Consider the following 14,203-nt stretch of genomic DNA (forward strand, 5'->3'; position numbering starts at 1 on the left):
GATGGGAGAAGGAAGAATGATAATCTGACCTCATTTCCTAAGCAAACTACAGGAAATATACTGTTGAAAGGAACACTGTCGCCATGATTCAATGTAGTATTACTTTTAAAATGGGAGCTTTCATCTTCTTCAAGCTGCACATGTGGGCAATAAGATGTCCATTAAAGTTCTAGTGCCTTATTCGTTTTATTTGGTTCATTCCATTGCATAGTTAATGTTATAACTTGGAAGGATTTTATTTGAATTTTCTTTTTCTCCACAGATAGGCCATGTCTGGTCCAACTGATGAGACTGCAGGAGACCTGCCTGTGAAAGATATAGGTCTGAACCTCTTTCGAGTGGGAGGGTTACAAGGTACGGCCAGCTGTTATTTATTACAGTTATGAACTTTGATCAGTAACTTCTTTACTTTTAATTTAAAGTATTTTTGATATTTATACAAACCAAGCCGTTTAAGTAACTATATAGCTCTTGATTGGACTAAACGAGAGGATGGAGTGTTTAGAACAACATATGGCATTTTACTGCATGCATCAATTATCAACAGCTCATAGAAAATGTAAAATCCCCCTCTGTTCTGATAAAGAATTGTTATAAATCATCTTTTTAAAATTCCACACATCAGTAGAAACTACAGAGAGTATCAGGCCTCCAACCTGAATTGCCTGGCTTAAATCACATTCGCCATTAAAACGTTTCTTTACGTTCACATTTTATAGGGGAGGAAATGCCATATTCAAAAATTTTTTGTCTTTCAAGTAGAGTATCTCAAAATGGTTTGTTTACCCACGTGATATTGACTTTAATTTATCAAATTAATATACACTGAACGTTTTCTTTATCCTTTTATATCTTAGTGGTTGCTGTAGAGCTAAAAAGCACTTTCAAAATAAGAAATGAAAGCATAGCTTTAAGGAATGTTGAGCAGTGTTTTTCTTTGTGCGGACGGTGTGTCAGCCGCGCAGTCATACCACTGCATTTGTCACTGAGAAGCTGTGACATCAGATATATTCCATGAAGGCATGTTCACACACCTGTTCATCAGAAGGGTGCCAGTGGTCACCTTGAACTAGAACTGAAAGGTGGTCAACACATTGTTCATTGAAAAAGATAAATTTGACTATCCAGTTTTTATTGTTAAAAGTAAAACATGTATAAGCTTTGCTTTAGATTTTTGGCAGAGTGCCAGCGATTCAAATGCAAATAAATTTTAAGTGTGCAAAGCTCTGTATTGGGATTTGATACCCTAATTCAATTCCTGCCCTCAGTTTCCCACCAGAGGGCTTTAATCTTTGTCCATTTGTTCTTTGTTTCTTTTGGAGGATTGCTGAAAATCGACCGACTTCACAGTGATATGGAAAGTACCAAACTTAAGCATATGTAAAAAATATCATATACACATGCTGAAAGGTATAAAAGTTCTTTAAAGATATTTAAGATAGATTATAAATAATTTGTGAAGGGTTTCTCTTTTGGTCTTTCGAATCTTATATAGTTTATTTTCTATAACCCAACACCCGTGGCTCAGAAAAATATCTTGATCATGTTATGTTCACCAGATTATTGTAAAAACTCTTTGTAAAAAAACCAACAAAAAATTTCTAGTTTAGTTTTTTCAACATTCAGTATATAAGTCGAAAACCCTTTATTGAATCAGAGTTCCAGCTTACATCTTAAAGAATGGTTATTTGAATCCTTTTTTGAGTGGTTATTATTATTGTTCCTATCCTTTAATATTGCATATAAAGTATTAATAGCAAAGGTTTTTATTCTGACCTCCGATCAGTGATGTGAACAATGCTATACTATTTTCAAAAGCAGTCTTAATTGTGGGTCACAAAGGGAAAAATCTGAGATGAGTGCATCCGATTTCATATTAATGTCAACAGTTATCATGCTTAGAGAGTAGTTTAAGTGATCCCACTATGAATGATCTTGGCATTTTTGCAGAAACTTCAGCAACACGGACGATGAAGTCTCACCAGGTCATCGTGTCACGGATCAGTCGTGAGGAACTGGAAGACAGATTTTTGCGTTTGCACGATGAGAACATGTTACTTAAACAGCATGCCCGCAAGCAAGAGGATAAAATTAAAAGGTTATGATAAAAAGCTTTGAGCTTTTTTTTTCCTGACTGTAAAGTTTTGGAGTATTTGCTTTTTTATAAACTTAATTGAAAACTCCACCTTGAATCCTTTTTGTAGCCAGGCAGGTTGTAAATAAATACAATTTCTCAAAAATGGAGACTCTTAAAAACTGTAAGAATAAACCAAGAGGATTATAAGTGTTTATTATGCCCGAAGTTGCTGTTTGAAAGGGAGAGCTCCTAGCTAAGGGTGCCATGCGTGTATCATATCTATAAATAACTTCGGGTTTCATATTTATAGTTTAATAAGCAAATGGCCAAAGCATCTGTTTTTTTAAACGTCTTGATTTTAAAATGAAAGTTTTAAAAAGTAATTAGCTATTTTAACTTGTTAAAATGCATGTGTCCTTAAACTTTCGGGTTTACTAATGAAAACATCACTTCAGTATCTGGAACACATTTAACTTCGCTTGAGTTAGTCTAGAGCAGTGGTTCTCAACCTTCCTAATGCCGCGACCCTTTAATACAGTTCCTCATGTGGTGACCCCCAATTTCATTGTTACAAATTGAACATAATTAAAGCATAGTGATTAATCACAAAAACAATATGTAATTATATATGTGTTTTCCGATGGTCTTAGGCGACCCCTGTGAAAGGGTCGTTTGACTCCCAAAGGGGTCGCGACCCACAGGTTGAGAACCGCTGGTCTAGAGTCTGTATTGATCAGAGTCTCAGCCGTTTCTGAAGAAAGAGTGTCACTTCCGATTTGCATGCAAAAATTTCTGCACAGATGATTTCGTAAGAGGCGATATTCCTTCATTCTCTCTTGTTCAGAAACACAATGACTCTCTTCTGAATGGGTGGCATTCGAAACAAAAAGTGCTTTCACTTCTAGAAGCAGGAACAGGTCTGTGTTCATACTCACGTTCTAGGTTAAATGAAAAGGTAGGACAGCCAGGAAAGAAGGTGGGTTTCTCTCTGTTTAGAATTTACTGTAAAGAGGTGACTCTAGCTCGGTTCCTACCCCGTGGGCTTCGCTGTGGTGCCCCGGGCTGCTGTGTGCCGGGCTTTGACTCTGAGTCGTGATGATGTCTGTTTTCAGGGCATGTGACCCACTTGCCTGATTCCTTTTCTGGCCAGTAACACACACATGTCCGCCTGTCAGAATGAGGAATGTGGTCTCTCACCACTAAACAATTCTTTTTCTTTCTAAGCGTAATTGGTCAGTAAAAGAATTGAATTCACAACCCTGACCTCATTAGTAATTTGTCCTAGCCAGAAAATATAAAACAACTTAATAATGAGCCATGTAGTTTAATGGAAAAAGGACTGGGCTGGGAGTCAAGTTGTACGCATGTGTTCTATTTATCTCCCTGCCACTAGCGTATGGTATGTTCAAGCCATTAACCTCCTGGGATTTTATTTCACTCAGACCCCAGAGTAATGATCTATTGACCGCTGTGACCCAAAGCTCTACATTCCTCCTCAGTGTCACACCCCTGACACTACCTAGATACCTAGGCAAAACTGCCTTTAAATGTATCCTTACGATGTAAATCAGTGTCACTCTAGGATAACTGTAGATTTGATAAACCACCTTTTCACATGAGTACTCAAACTTTACCTGATCGCGTATGGTTCATTAGCATCCAATAATCAAACCAATGGAAATTGCTGCTGTTCCTGGAGAAAGGACTGAAAGAACTTGAAGCCGCTCTGCCCATGTGCTCGTGCCTTAAAAAGGGCGGTCACTTATTTTCCTGTAGATGTTGACGGCTTTTTCGGCTTAAACCTGCCTCTCTTTTGAATGGAGTCTGTCTCTCTCTCTCTCTCTCTCTCTCGCTCTCTCGGTCTCTGTAACAGGAAACGCGGCTGTCTAGTTGGCACCTCGTGGAGATGGCTGCCACATTTCCAGGGCTAAGCGTTGGGTGGGGCTCCGGACCCGAACTCCCTCAAGGGCTGGGAAGGTTCGTGGCTCTCTCAGGCTAGGATATCGGGCTAGGATCTGTCGTCCTCTGGATTCGGTGGAAAGGAACTAATCCATTGATGATTTCACTAGGGGGTTTGTGGTGCTCTTGGATCTTGGTTTTTATTATCCTGGATCCCTTATAAAGCATGTTTAATGGATGTGCCTCGAGGGAAAGAGAAAACAATCTTAACTGATTATGTTATGCATAGCTCTCCCCGTGCCGCATGCTGTAGGCCGAGAAGCCCGAAGTGTAGATAGACGGGTATTACCACCGCTGCTACAGAGGACTCCGCTCAGGGCAAAAAGAGGTTGTTCTAGGACATCCCAAAGCTATTAAGGATTTTTTTTTATTTCACTTTTGTTCTCTTAAGTAAAAGCTTCTGTCCATAACCATGCTAAAATAAAGCAAACCCCATGTAAAGAAAAATGAAGTGAGTTTTTATTTTCAATCTCCTGTCTGGGTCTTTATAAAAATAGATTCACTATAAACTAGAGTCAGCTATTGAAGATGTGCGACCAATTTTGTAAAGTCTTGAACTTGTGTCTCTCATCAAAGCCACCTTTTCTTTCTTGTCCTGCCAAGATTTTTCCATTCACTGTCAGGCATGTTTTCTCTACGTGTATATTACATCACCCCCATGTGCCCTTTCTGTCTTTTGTTCTGTCTAACCAGTTTTTATCAAAACTTAAAGGAATCAAAGGCATAAACTTTTCCTGAGATGTCAAAAGCACAATTTATGCCTAAACCCAAAGGTAGCATTAAAATAATACTCTTCGTACCTAATTATTGTCTACCATTAACCATGCATGTCTCTTGAGCGCTAAGTAACGTTTAATGGCACATTTTTATTTCTTTTGAATTTTTCATTGTGCTTTTATATGTGTGTATCTCTGCATTCTAACACTTTTATATTTGTAGTACGTCTTAATCCTGGAGAAACTGAAAACAATATATCACATAAATGCTGCATAGTCTTCACACAGTTTCCAAAAGTTTTAACTTACTGTGGCTTGCAGATATAACCCACCACATCCACAATCTGTAGCTACAGTTAAGTGCATACAGCATTCCTACATAAGGTCATGCGTGAAAAATTGCATTTGAGGAACATATGGAGTAAATATGTGTCCTCTCTTTACTAACCTTAAATGATAAGCCTTAGGAAACTGTTATTTGTCAGTGCTATAAAGCAGATTGTTGCCCAGTGGTTTCAATTATCATCAAAGGGTTCTTCACAGGCAGTAATAGTTACATCAAAACCTGAAATTTATTATTCAGGTTCTGCACTGAAGTCTTCACAGTGATTATGTTCCTTTCAACAGAATGCATTTTATGCTGACTTCTCACATTCCTTTTCATCTTTTTATTATTTCCCTAGAATGGCCACCAAGTTAATACGGCTAGTTAATGACAAGAAAAGATATGAGCGGGCTGGTGGCGGCCCCAAGCGGCTGGGACGAGATGTGGAGCTGGAAGAAATGATCGAGCAGCTGCAGGAGAAAGCCCAGGGGCTGGAGAGACAGAACGAAGCCCTCAAAACCAGGCTCATTTCAGCCAGACAGCAGCCTCAGGCCCCGGGCGGCAGGCAAGCCCCTCACAGCTACGCGCAGCCCCGCGGGAACGCTGGGCGTAGGAAGGCGAGCGAGAGCGCAGGCGCGCAGGACTGCCCCAGGAAAGGTAAAGCGCAGCGCCCACGCATCCTCAGCTGACAGCTTTCAATAGGCCCTTGGGCGCACACACAGTTTTACTTCTGCACTATTCGTGTTCCTAAGTTTCTTTAGGAGGATAAATAATCATTTTTGGACCTGTTTTTGCTTTTTTAAAAATTCATATTAATATGAAGATTATTTTATTTAAGAATCCGTAGATCACACTCAAATTTGTTTAGTAAACATGGAACATAACTATTCATTCTCACTGGTACGACACACGTGTGAAACTATATGAAATATGAGTTCAGTTTAGTTTTCGTGTTTTTTTAAATTACAGGAGCACATCACATTGACACACGCAAATGGGAAAACCAGCTAGTTTGCCTGTATCTGAGCACAGTTAAGTTCTTTATCGAAAGACCTTTTATAACATTTGCAGAGCTGTGTAAAGCTTCCTCGTGGTGTGGAGGTAGCATGGCACTGGCACCTGCACGTACCTGGGAGTTTTGAAAGTTGGGTTCTTGCTCCTCCACTTTTTATCTGGTGGCTTTGGACGAGTCCTCTGATTATCCTGAACTTGAGTTGTCTTTACCTGTCAAATAAAAGGATATAAGCACGTGACCCATAAGGGTCTCTTCCATCTCCAAAAAAGATCATAGGACAATCGCTTTTTTAATTTTGAAAATAAACCACCTAAACACTACCCAGGTTACAAAGCAATTCAATTGCATAGACAAGACTCATGATAGAAAAAAAACTAAACATTTCTCATAAAATCCCAATTCTCTCCACCCACAGACAAATGTATTTATGATGAAGCAAAAAGTCAGTAACTATTTTCGGTGACACATTTTTCATTTCAGCTCCTGGGAAAGGAAATAAAAAGTTAGTTCTAATTGATCTTCGTTTGGAAGACACTTCACAGAAAGACCAAACATTTTTCGGGACATAGAAAATGATGTGAAACTTGCATTTCAATTCATTGGGAAAGAAAAAAACACCATGTGAACAGAATGGGCGAAGAGTTTGTTCTATTTTTTCTTCCAGCCGAAATGTTAACACTCTGTTCCCTGGACGGTGCCTTTGAAGTGGGGAAGGCTCCTCTCAGGCAGGAGGCAGCTGCAGGATGAAAGAGCAAGCCTGCCCCTTCTCTGTGGGGTTGGCAGTAAACTCAATACAACCCAGTGGCCGTGATGAATCATAGGCCAGAAACACACCCTGCCGCTCCTTCACTTCCTACGTGGAAGAGCGCGCTCGGCCTCTCGGGGCCTCATCGTCCCCATCTGTACAATGGGGCGGTAACACCCGATTAGAAGAGGTAGGGCTAGGAGGTGGTAGGGGCATTAAAAAATATGTCCCTGCAATAATAGATTTCACCTTTGAGTCTGGCGCCTTAGACCACTCGGCCGTCCTGACACACAGATTTCACCTTTGAAAAGTCACTTATCCTTCCCTGACGGTGTGGCTCAGTGGTTGAGCATTGGCCTGTGAACCAGGAGGTCACGGTTCAATTCCTGGTCAGGTCAGGGAGCAGCCGATCAATGATTCTCATCATCAATGTTTCTCTCTCCCTCTTCCTGACTCTCTGAAATCAATAAAAAAAAATTTCTTTTTTAAGTCACTTATCCTCTCTGAACCTGTGACCAGTAGCTGGGCAAGCTGATCTCCGAGGTCAGCAAGGCCTTTCCGACTCACGTGACGCCCAAAGCTTAGATTAACTCCGCAAGCTCATCCAGTGCTCTGCGGGCTGTTTACATAGAAGAATTTGGTGGGAGTTTCTCCCTAAAGGGAACAAAGCCACAGAGCAGCAGTCTTTTGGAAACATGACTACATCGCTTGACTTTCCCCTTGTGTTTGTACTCAGTAATTCAGATCTTTTTCACTGTTTGCTATAGACTCCAAGACACAGAAGCTGCACCGAGCATTACATAGTGGTGAATACTTTCTTAACCACTGCCTTCCTGAGTATACACGAAGCATCATTATCGAGATTGGTACCATGGTAACCTTATCAGACTCTTCAAGACCACCTTTGAGTCTGGGATCAGGCCAGACTTGTCAGAAACAGTGCAGCCCGGGGTGGCGGGGTGAGAACCCCAGACCCTCCCTGGCCCCACGGGCCTCACCCCCAAGCTGCTGTACAAATATTATTTTCTATTTATGCCAGGTCAGGATAAAGGATGAAAGGATGAAAATACTGCTTCAAGTGTGATCACTGTGATGTAGAAACAATTCGTATTGTGAAGAACAAAGATTTTTATGAAGTGTATGTGTTTTAAAAGATAACCATTGGCAACTCACCATGAAATCATAGTTTTAAGAAATAGTTTGAGTATAAATAGGTTTTTTTTGTTTGTTTTGTTTTTAAATATGTTTTTTTTTTAATTGATTTCAGAGAGAGGAAGAGAGAGGGACAGAGAGATAGAAACATCAATGATGAGAGCGAATCACAGATCGGCTGCCTCCTGCACGTCCCCTACTGAGGATCAAGCCCCAAACCCTGGCATGTGCCCTGACCGGGAATCGAACGGTGTGTGACCTCCTGGTTCATAGACCAATGCTCAACCATTGAGCCACACCAAATGGGCTAAATTGGGTGTGTGTTTTAATTCTAGTGATGTTTAGTTTTTCCATGATTGATTTAGGAAATGCTTAAGAATTAGCATCACTGCCAACATAACATATTTGGCGAGTTTTAGCACAGTAAACTATTTTAATGTTTTAGGCAGAGCCTTTTCTGTTTTTTAGTCTAGACTACAGCAAAAGGTGGTGAAAATTTTGGAAATAGCAAATAATAGTGCCATTTTTTTCTAATTAAAATTCTCATTTTTAAAAGTAAACATTTCTAAAGAGACAGAATTTTTTCTGTACCATTGTACCTGGGACTATGTGCCATTAAAAGCTAAATTGTCATAATTTATCTACCTTAAACTCTTATAATTTAATTCCATGTCGTATTTTATCCACCTTAAACTCTAATAATTTAATTCTGTGTCATATTTTATTACCTTAAACTAATAATTTAATTATTCTCTAAGTGTAAACTAATTCATGTAATTAAAAGTATGTTTCACTTTTAACAAGCTTATAAAATTGCATATAACTATTGTGCAATTGTATTTAAAGTGCATCAGCAAAATGTTTTATTTAGAGGAATCCTATTGATTACCTCCCTTCCAATTACCTTTGTTTATAAATGGACTTTATCATTGAGTTGGAATAAACCAAAGTACAGGAAACATTTATCAAAAATACTAAATCAAAAATACGTTTTTGAAATCTTTGCTTTCATACTTCAGTTTAATTGCATAGACCTGAATTGAAGACTTTGGGTCTTTCAGAAATTATTTCAGGAGTTTTAAATCTAGGTTGAGTCGAGTTATTTCTAGGTAATTTGTTTTTCTTAGTAGAATTTGTTTAATGGGCTATACTTGCTGCTGTGTTTGATCCAATGCCGACTGGTGGCTCAGAGCTAATAGTCCCTTTGGCAGCGTATTTCTGATTCTCTGTTCTGCAGAGCACCTATCTCTCAGCACTGAAGCAATTCTGTTACATCACACATTTCCTCGTGACATCAAAGCCGGGGTCCTCTTTTCTAACATCTATAATCTTATTAATTTATTTTTAGGTATTAGATTCCAAGATGTAGATGTAGATCAACCCATGCTGACAAAATATGGCAACAATTTACTTGAAGAAGCCAGAGGAGAAATAAGAAATTTGTATGTATTCTTTTTGTGGTCATTTTAGAACTTTGTTTATTGATCATACTTTGGGGTGTTTTTCTAATCCCTCTCTTTCCCTTATTTTAAATAAAATTGGCTTATGTACAAATAATTTGCTCCACCAAATTGCAGCTAGATCTGTGGGATAAGAGCATATTATTAAACACGTTCCCATTGAAATGAGGAAAATGAACACCTACGCGACGGAAGTGTTCGTAGAATAGTCCGCTTTATTGTAATTTCCCCCCAAAGGAATGGCATAAAGTCCATTCATTTAGGGGCAGCATTTTCATTCTTAGAAAAATCCCAGGCAATTTTTTAAAACCCTGAATTAATTAGCCTTTTTTGTGGTTAAAAAAAAAATTGGAGGGTGTGGCTTAAAAGTTTGAAGTTATCAAATACATATGGATTTCAGATTTTGTTTCACTACGATTCCACGGTCCTGCATTCTTCATCATACTATGGTTTCAAGAAAGTTACCCCTGCCATGTTGAGCTTACTTTCCAGTTAATCAAAGCCTCATGGTTTTGGTGTCTGTGCGTCACACAAATGAAGATAAGGCTCCACATCATCACACCCCTCACCTGGATCATCAGGAAGTACTGATTCTGAATGAGGCAGGGGACCATACTTTCAGATAGTTGCTTAAGAATCATATGGGCTTATGATTTTTTCTTCTGAATATTCCAAATACCAGAGACGGTGATGATTATATTGTGAGAGAATAGAAACTAAAAGACTAGACCGAATCTTGTTAACCTGTTAGCTAAAGAGCCAGGTTCACAGTAGTTTCCAGAGGTCATTACACTGGGATGCTGCCAGATGCCATAGAGATCAACCTATGCTAGGGACCACTTAATTATGTTTTGCAAATTTTTGCCATGTCTCTCTGAATTGTTAATTTAGGTGATAAAGGGAAATCTACATGTGAAAGAACAAAGGCATAGAAATTAGCTGAAGATGAATAGACTGTGGACTACTTAATAGGTGAACAATAAATACTTAACAACTGAATCTAACCACCCATCCATTGCCTAGGGCGTTATCTTATATAAAGATTGTCTTGAATTGCTCCCTGTGTACCTCCAGATCATCACCCATAAACTGCCCCTATTTTCCTAGGGTTCAGAGGCCCTTAAGCTAACATTTCAAACTTTTGCTTGCTTTTGTTAGGAAGAACTAACTGTCTTTGTACAGATCTTAAATACTGCGGGTATTTCCTCAAACTGCACATTCACGCCAAGGCTCTTTATTTCAGAGAAGATGTTATTCAGACACAGAGAGGCCAGATAGAAGAGTTAGAGCAGTTGACCGAGATCCTGAAAACTCAGCTGCGGAGAAAAGAAAACGAAATTGAGGCATCTCTTCTTCAGCTTCGGGAACAGCAGGCCACAGATCAAAGGTATGTTAAAACAGAAACACCGCTTTGATAAAGTCACAATTCATTTAGGATGCTTTAAGAACAAGCTGCACTACCAAGCAAAACAGAGACAGACTCATAGATAGAGAGCAGGCAGACAGCTCTGATGGGAGGGTGGGGGGTGGAGGGATTGAAAAAAAAGAGAGAGAGAGAGCTCATGGACAACAGTGTAGTGTTTGCAGGGGGCGGGGGGCGGGTTAATGGTGATGGAAAAAATAAAATATCATGTGCCATAGAAGGATAAGTCAGGTCTATTTAAAAATCATGTTTTAACTTCACTTCTTCATATAAGCCTGCTCTAGATCATCAACAGCTCTAGTCTGAGGTCAGTTCTCCCTAACTGGTCAGCCTCGCCTTGTTGACTCCATGCTTTGCCCCATTCACCAGGACTGTAGGTCTGACACCACTGGGCATGTGTGACCAGGACTCAGTGGCTGGCTGGCATACCTAATGGTTTTCTTCAACCTTAAAAGGCAGTAAATTCCATATCATGGTACCAATTATTTTTATCCCCAAAACGTGTTACCTTTCCTCATCTTCAAAGTTTGCATCAGACTCTGTTGATGTTTGGGATGATGGGGTTCCTTCAGCGGTCTCCTTGCGGCCTCTTCATCTTCGACGTTTGCTAATCGCAGCATTTTCCCTACCATCCTCATATGCGATGTTTTTGCTTCCAACATCGGTCCTCTCATTTTTGCTTTCACGTTGTGCTTCTAAAAAGGCTTTATGTATTCTTCCTTGAATTATTTTCTTCCCTTTATGGCTTTTCTCTCTGTTTCTTTTCTTTATTTTTTTCCTCTTTTTTTTTTTGACCAAGCATACCCAAAAATAAATTAGTATATTAAATCCCCAAGTACCCATCACTCAGGTTTAACAGTTATCAGCGTGTTATCACTCATGTTTCATCCCTTCACCTTTATTTTCTTCAAATATTAGCCCTAGCCAGACATCTTGCCATCTTACCTGTAAATACTGTAGTATATATCTCTGTCTGATAAGGAATTTTCTTTTAGCATAACCACCATGCATATCACATCTGACAAACCACCATGCATATACACCTGACAAACCACAATGCCATATCATACCTGACAAACCACATGCATGTACACCTGACAAACCACCATGCCAAATCACACCTGACAAACCACATGCATGTACACCTGACAAACCACCATGCCATATCACACCTGACAAACCACATGCATATACACCTGACAAACCACCATGCCATATCACACCTGACAAACCACATGCATGTACACCTGACAAACCACCATGCCATATCACACCTGACAAACCACATGCATGTACACCTGACAAACCACCATGCCATATCACACCTGACAAACCACATGCATATACACCTGACAAACCACCATGCCATATCACACCTGACAACCACATGCATGTACACCACAAACCACCATGCCATATCACACCTGACAAACCACATGCATGTACACCTGACAAACCACCATGCCATATCACACCTGACAAACCACATGCATGTACACCTGACAAACCACCATGCCATATCACACCTGACAAACCACATGCATGTACACCTGACAAACCACCATGCCATATCACACCTGACAAACCACATGCATGTACACCTGACAAACCACCATGCCATATCACATCTGACAAACCACATGCATGTACACCTGACAAACCACCATGCCATATCACACCTGACAAACCACATGCATGTACACCTGACAAAAACAGCGATTCCTTGATATTAGTCAATAACCAGTTGATAGTCGAACGTCCCTGGAGGTGTCCTTCTGCTGTGTGTTGGAGTCCAGGTGAGGCCTGCACGTGGCATCCGCTGCATCTGTCTTATTCCTCTCTTAATGTTTTCTGTAAACCAGACCTAGACCCTCGCTTTCCCCTTTCCGATTTGTGTGACACCACGCTTTTATGGCTGGTATCTTAGTTACACAAACCAGGGACGATTTTCCACTTTTCATTTCAGGTTCAGAATTTCAGTTCCTTTAGCAAACTAACCTACATGGAACTATTTGAAAGAGCTAAGAAATGATACATACTGGGAAACTTGTTTTAAAAAAATAAAGTGGGATTAAAAATATATGAAAAACTTGCCGAAACCGGTTTGGCTCAGTGGATAGAGCGTCGGCCTGCGGACTAAAGGGTCCCGGGTTCGATTCCGGTCAAGGGCATGTACCTTGGTTGCGGGCATATCCCCAGTGGGAGATGTGCAGGAGGCAGCTGATCGATGTTTCTCTCTCATCGATGTTTCTAACTCACTATCTCTCTCCCTTCCTCTCTGTGAAAAATCAATAAAATATATTTAAAATATATATATATATATATGAAAAACTTCAAGTTTTAGAGATTTAACAGATTAGTACTATCTCCAATAATTTCTGTTTCTAAAAGTCATGTGTAAAATTAAATTATATCATAAAATTCTATATGTTTTGTGATATTGTATATTCTTCTAAGTGCAGAGCAAGAGAAACATGAATAGTGTTGAGAAATCGATATATATTAGGGGTATCATTTGAACCCTGGCTGTGAACCAGCTGAATGCGTAGGACGTACTCATGTTCCTGCGAAGAACCGAGTCAGGCTTGGCCTTCTCGGAAGAGCAAGCCAAGCTTCCTTGTCTGGAACAGGCTGAAGGGCCAGACCCCAGCGCCAGTGCGGTGATCCTTGCTGCCCACAACCGTGTTTAGGATATTATCTGAAGATAACCGTCTGCACTTAGGCCACACCCATGCTTGGAGCCCATCCCCAGAGCTTCACTTTCTGTCATAGTTCTTAAATTCCCAAGGGGTAGCACCCACACTGTTTGCTCTTCCCCCTTCAAAGGGGTCTGACCGTCCAGACTAGTGTTCAGTAGCAAATGAAAGGGAGATCCCACAGTCACTCAGTGCTGGACTAGATCAGCACAAGAAACAGTAACACACAGTACACACGTTTTCTCTAAATATTGTCAGCAGGAGACACCTACATGTACAAGAGCCGTTTACCTTAAAAACTGAACTGGTGGCCTGGCCAGTGTGGCTCTGTTGCTTGAGCACCATCCCTCGGACTGAAGGATCCCGAGTTCAAGTCCAGTCAAGGACACGTACCTCGGTTGTAGGCTCAATTCCCAGTCCTGGTCGGGGGGAGTATGTGGAAGGCAACCAATCAATGTGTCTTTCACATCGATGTTTCTCTCTCTCTCTGTCTCTCCCCCTTCCTTCCACTCTAAAAATCAATGGAAAAATATCCTTGGGTGAAGATTCACACACACACACACACACACACACACAAAAGGTTGGAGATTCAATCCCTGGTTGGGGCGCATACAGCAGGCAACCAATCGTTTCTC

At 40.3% G+C, this 14,203-nt stretch overlaps 1 protein-coding gene across 2 annotated transcripts in view; it reads left to right on the forward strand.

Annotated features, from left to right (window-relative positions):
• The window catches only part of RPGRIP1L (RPGRIP1 like), a 75,763-nt gene that overhangs the window by 2,867 nt on the left and 58,693 nt on the right, over positions 1-14,203 (forward strand). The window contains exons 2-7 of one of the 2 annotated variants that reach the window (XM_036346034.1): positions 263-354; positions 1,323-1,410; positions 1,951-2,098; positions 5,436-5,734; positions 9,338-9,431; positions 10,693-10,836. In XM_036346034.1, coding sequence (XP_036201927.1) covers positions 1,401-1,410; positions 1,951-2,098; positions 5,436-5,734; positions 9,338-9,431; positions 10,693-10,836 — 695 coding nt within the window. In that variant the 5' untranslated portion in view covers positions 263-354; positions 1,323-1,400. The remainder of the gene's footprint in view (positions 1-262; positions 355-1,322; positions 1,411-1,950; positions 2,099-5,435; positions 5,735-9,337; positions 9,432-10,692; positions 10,837-14,203) is intronic. The other variant, XM_036346033.1, reaches the window with a different exon arrangement.

The sequence above is a fragment of the Myotis myotis genome, unplaced genomic scaffold (genome assembly GCF_014108235.1).
Source record: "Myotis myotis isolate mMyoMyo1 unplaced genomic scaffold, mMyoMyo1.p scaffold_m19_p_19, whole genome shotgun sequence".
Lineage (NCBI taxonomy): Eukaryota > Metazoa > Chordata > Mammalia > Chiroptera > Vespertilionidae > Myotis > Myotis myotis.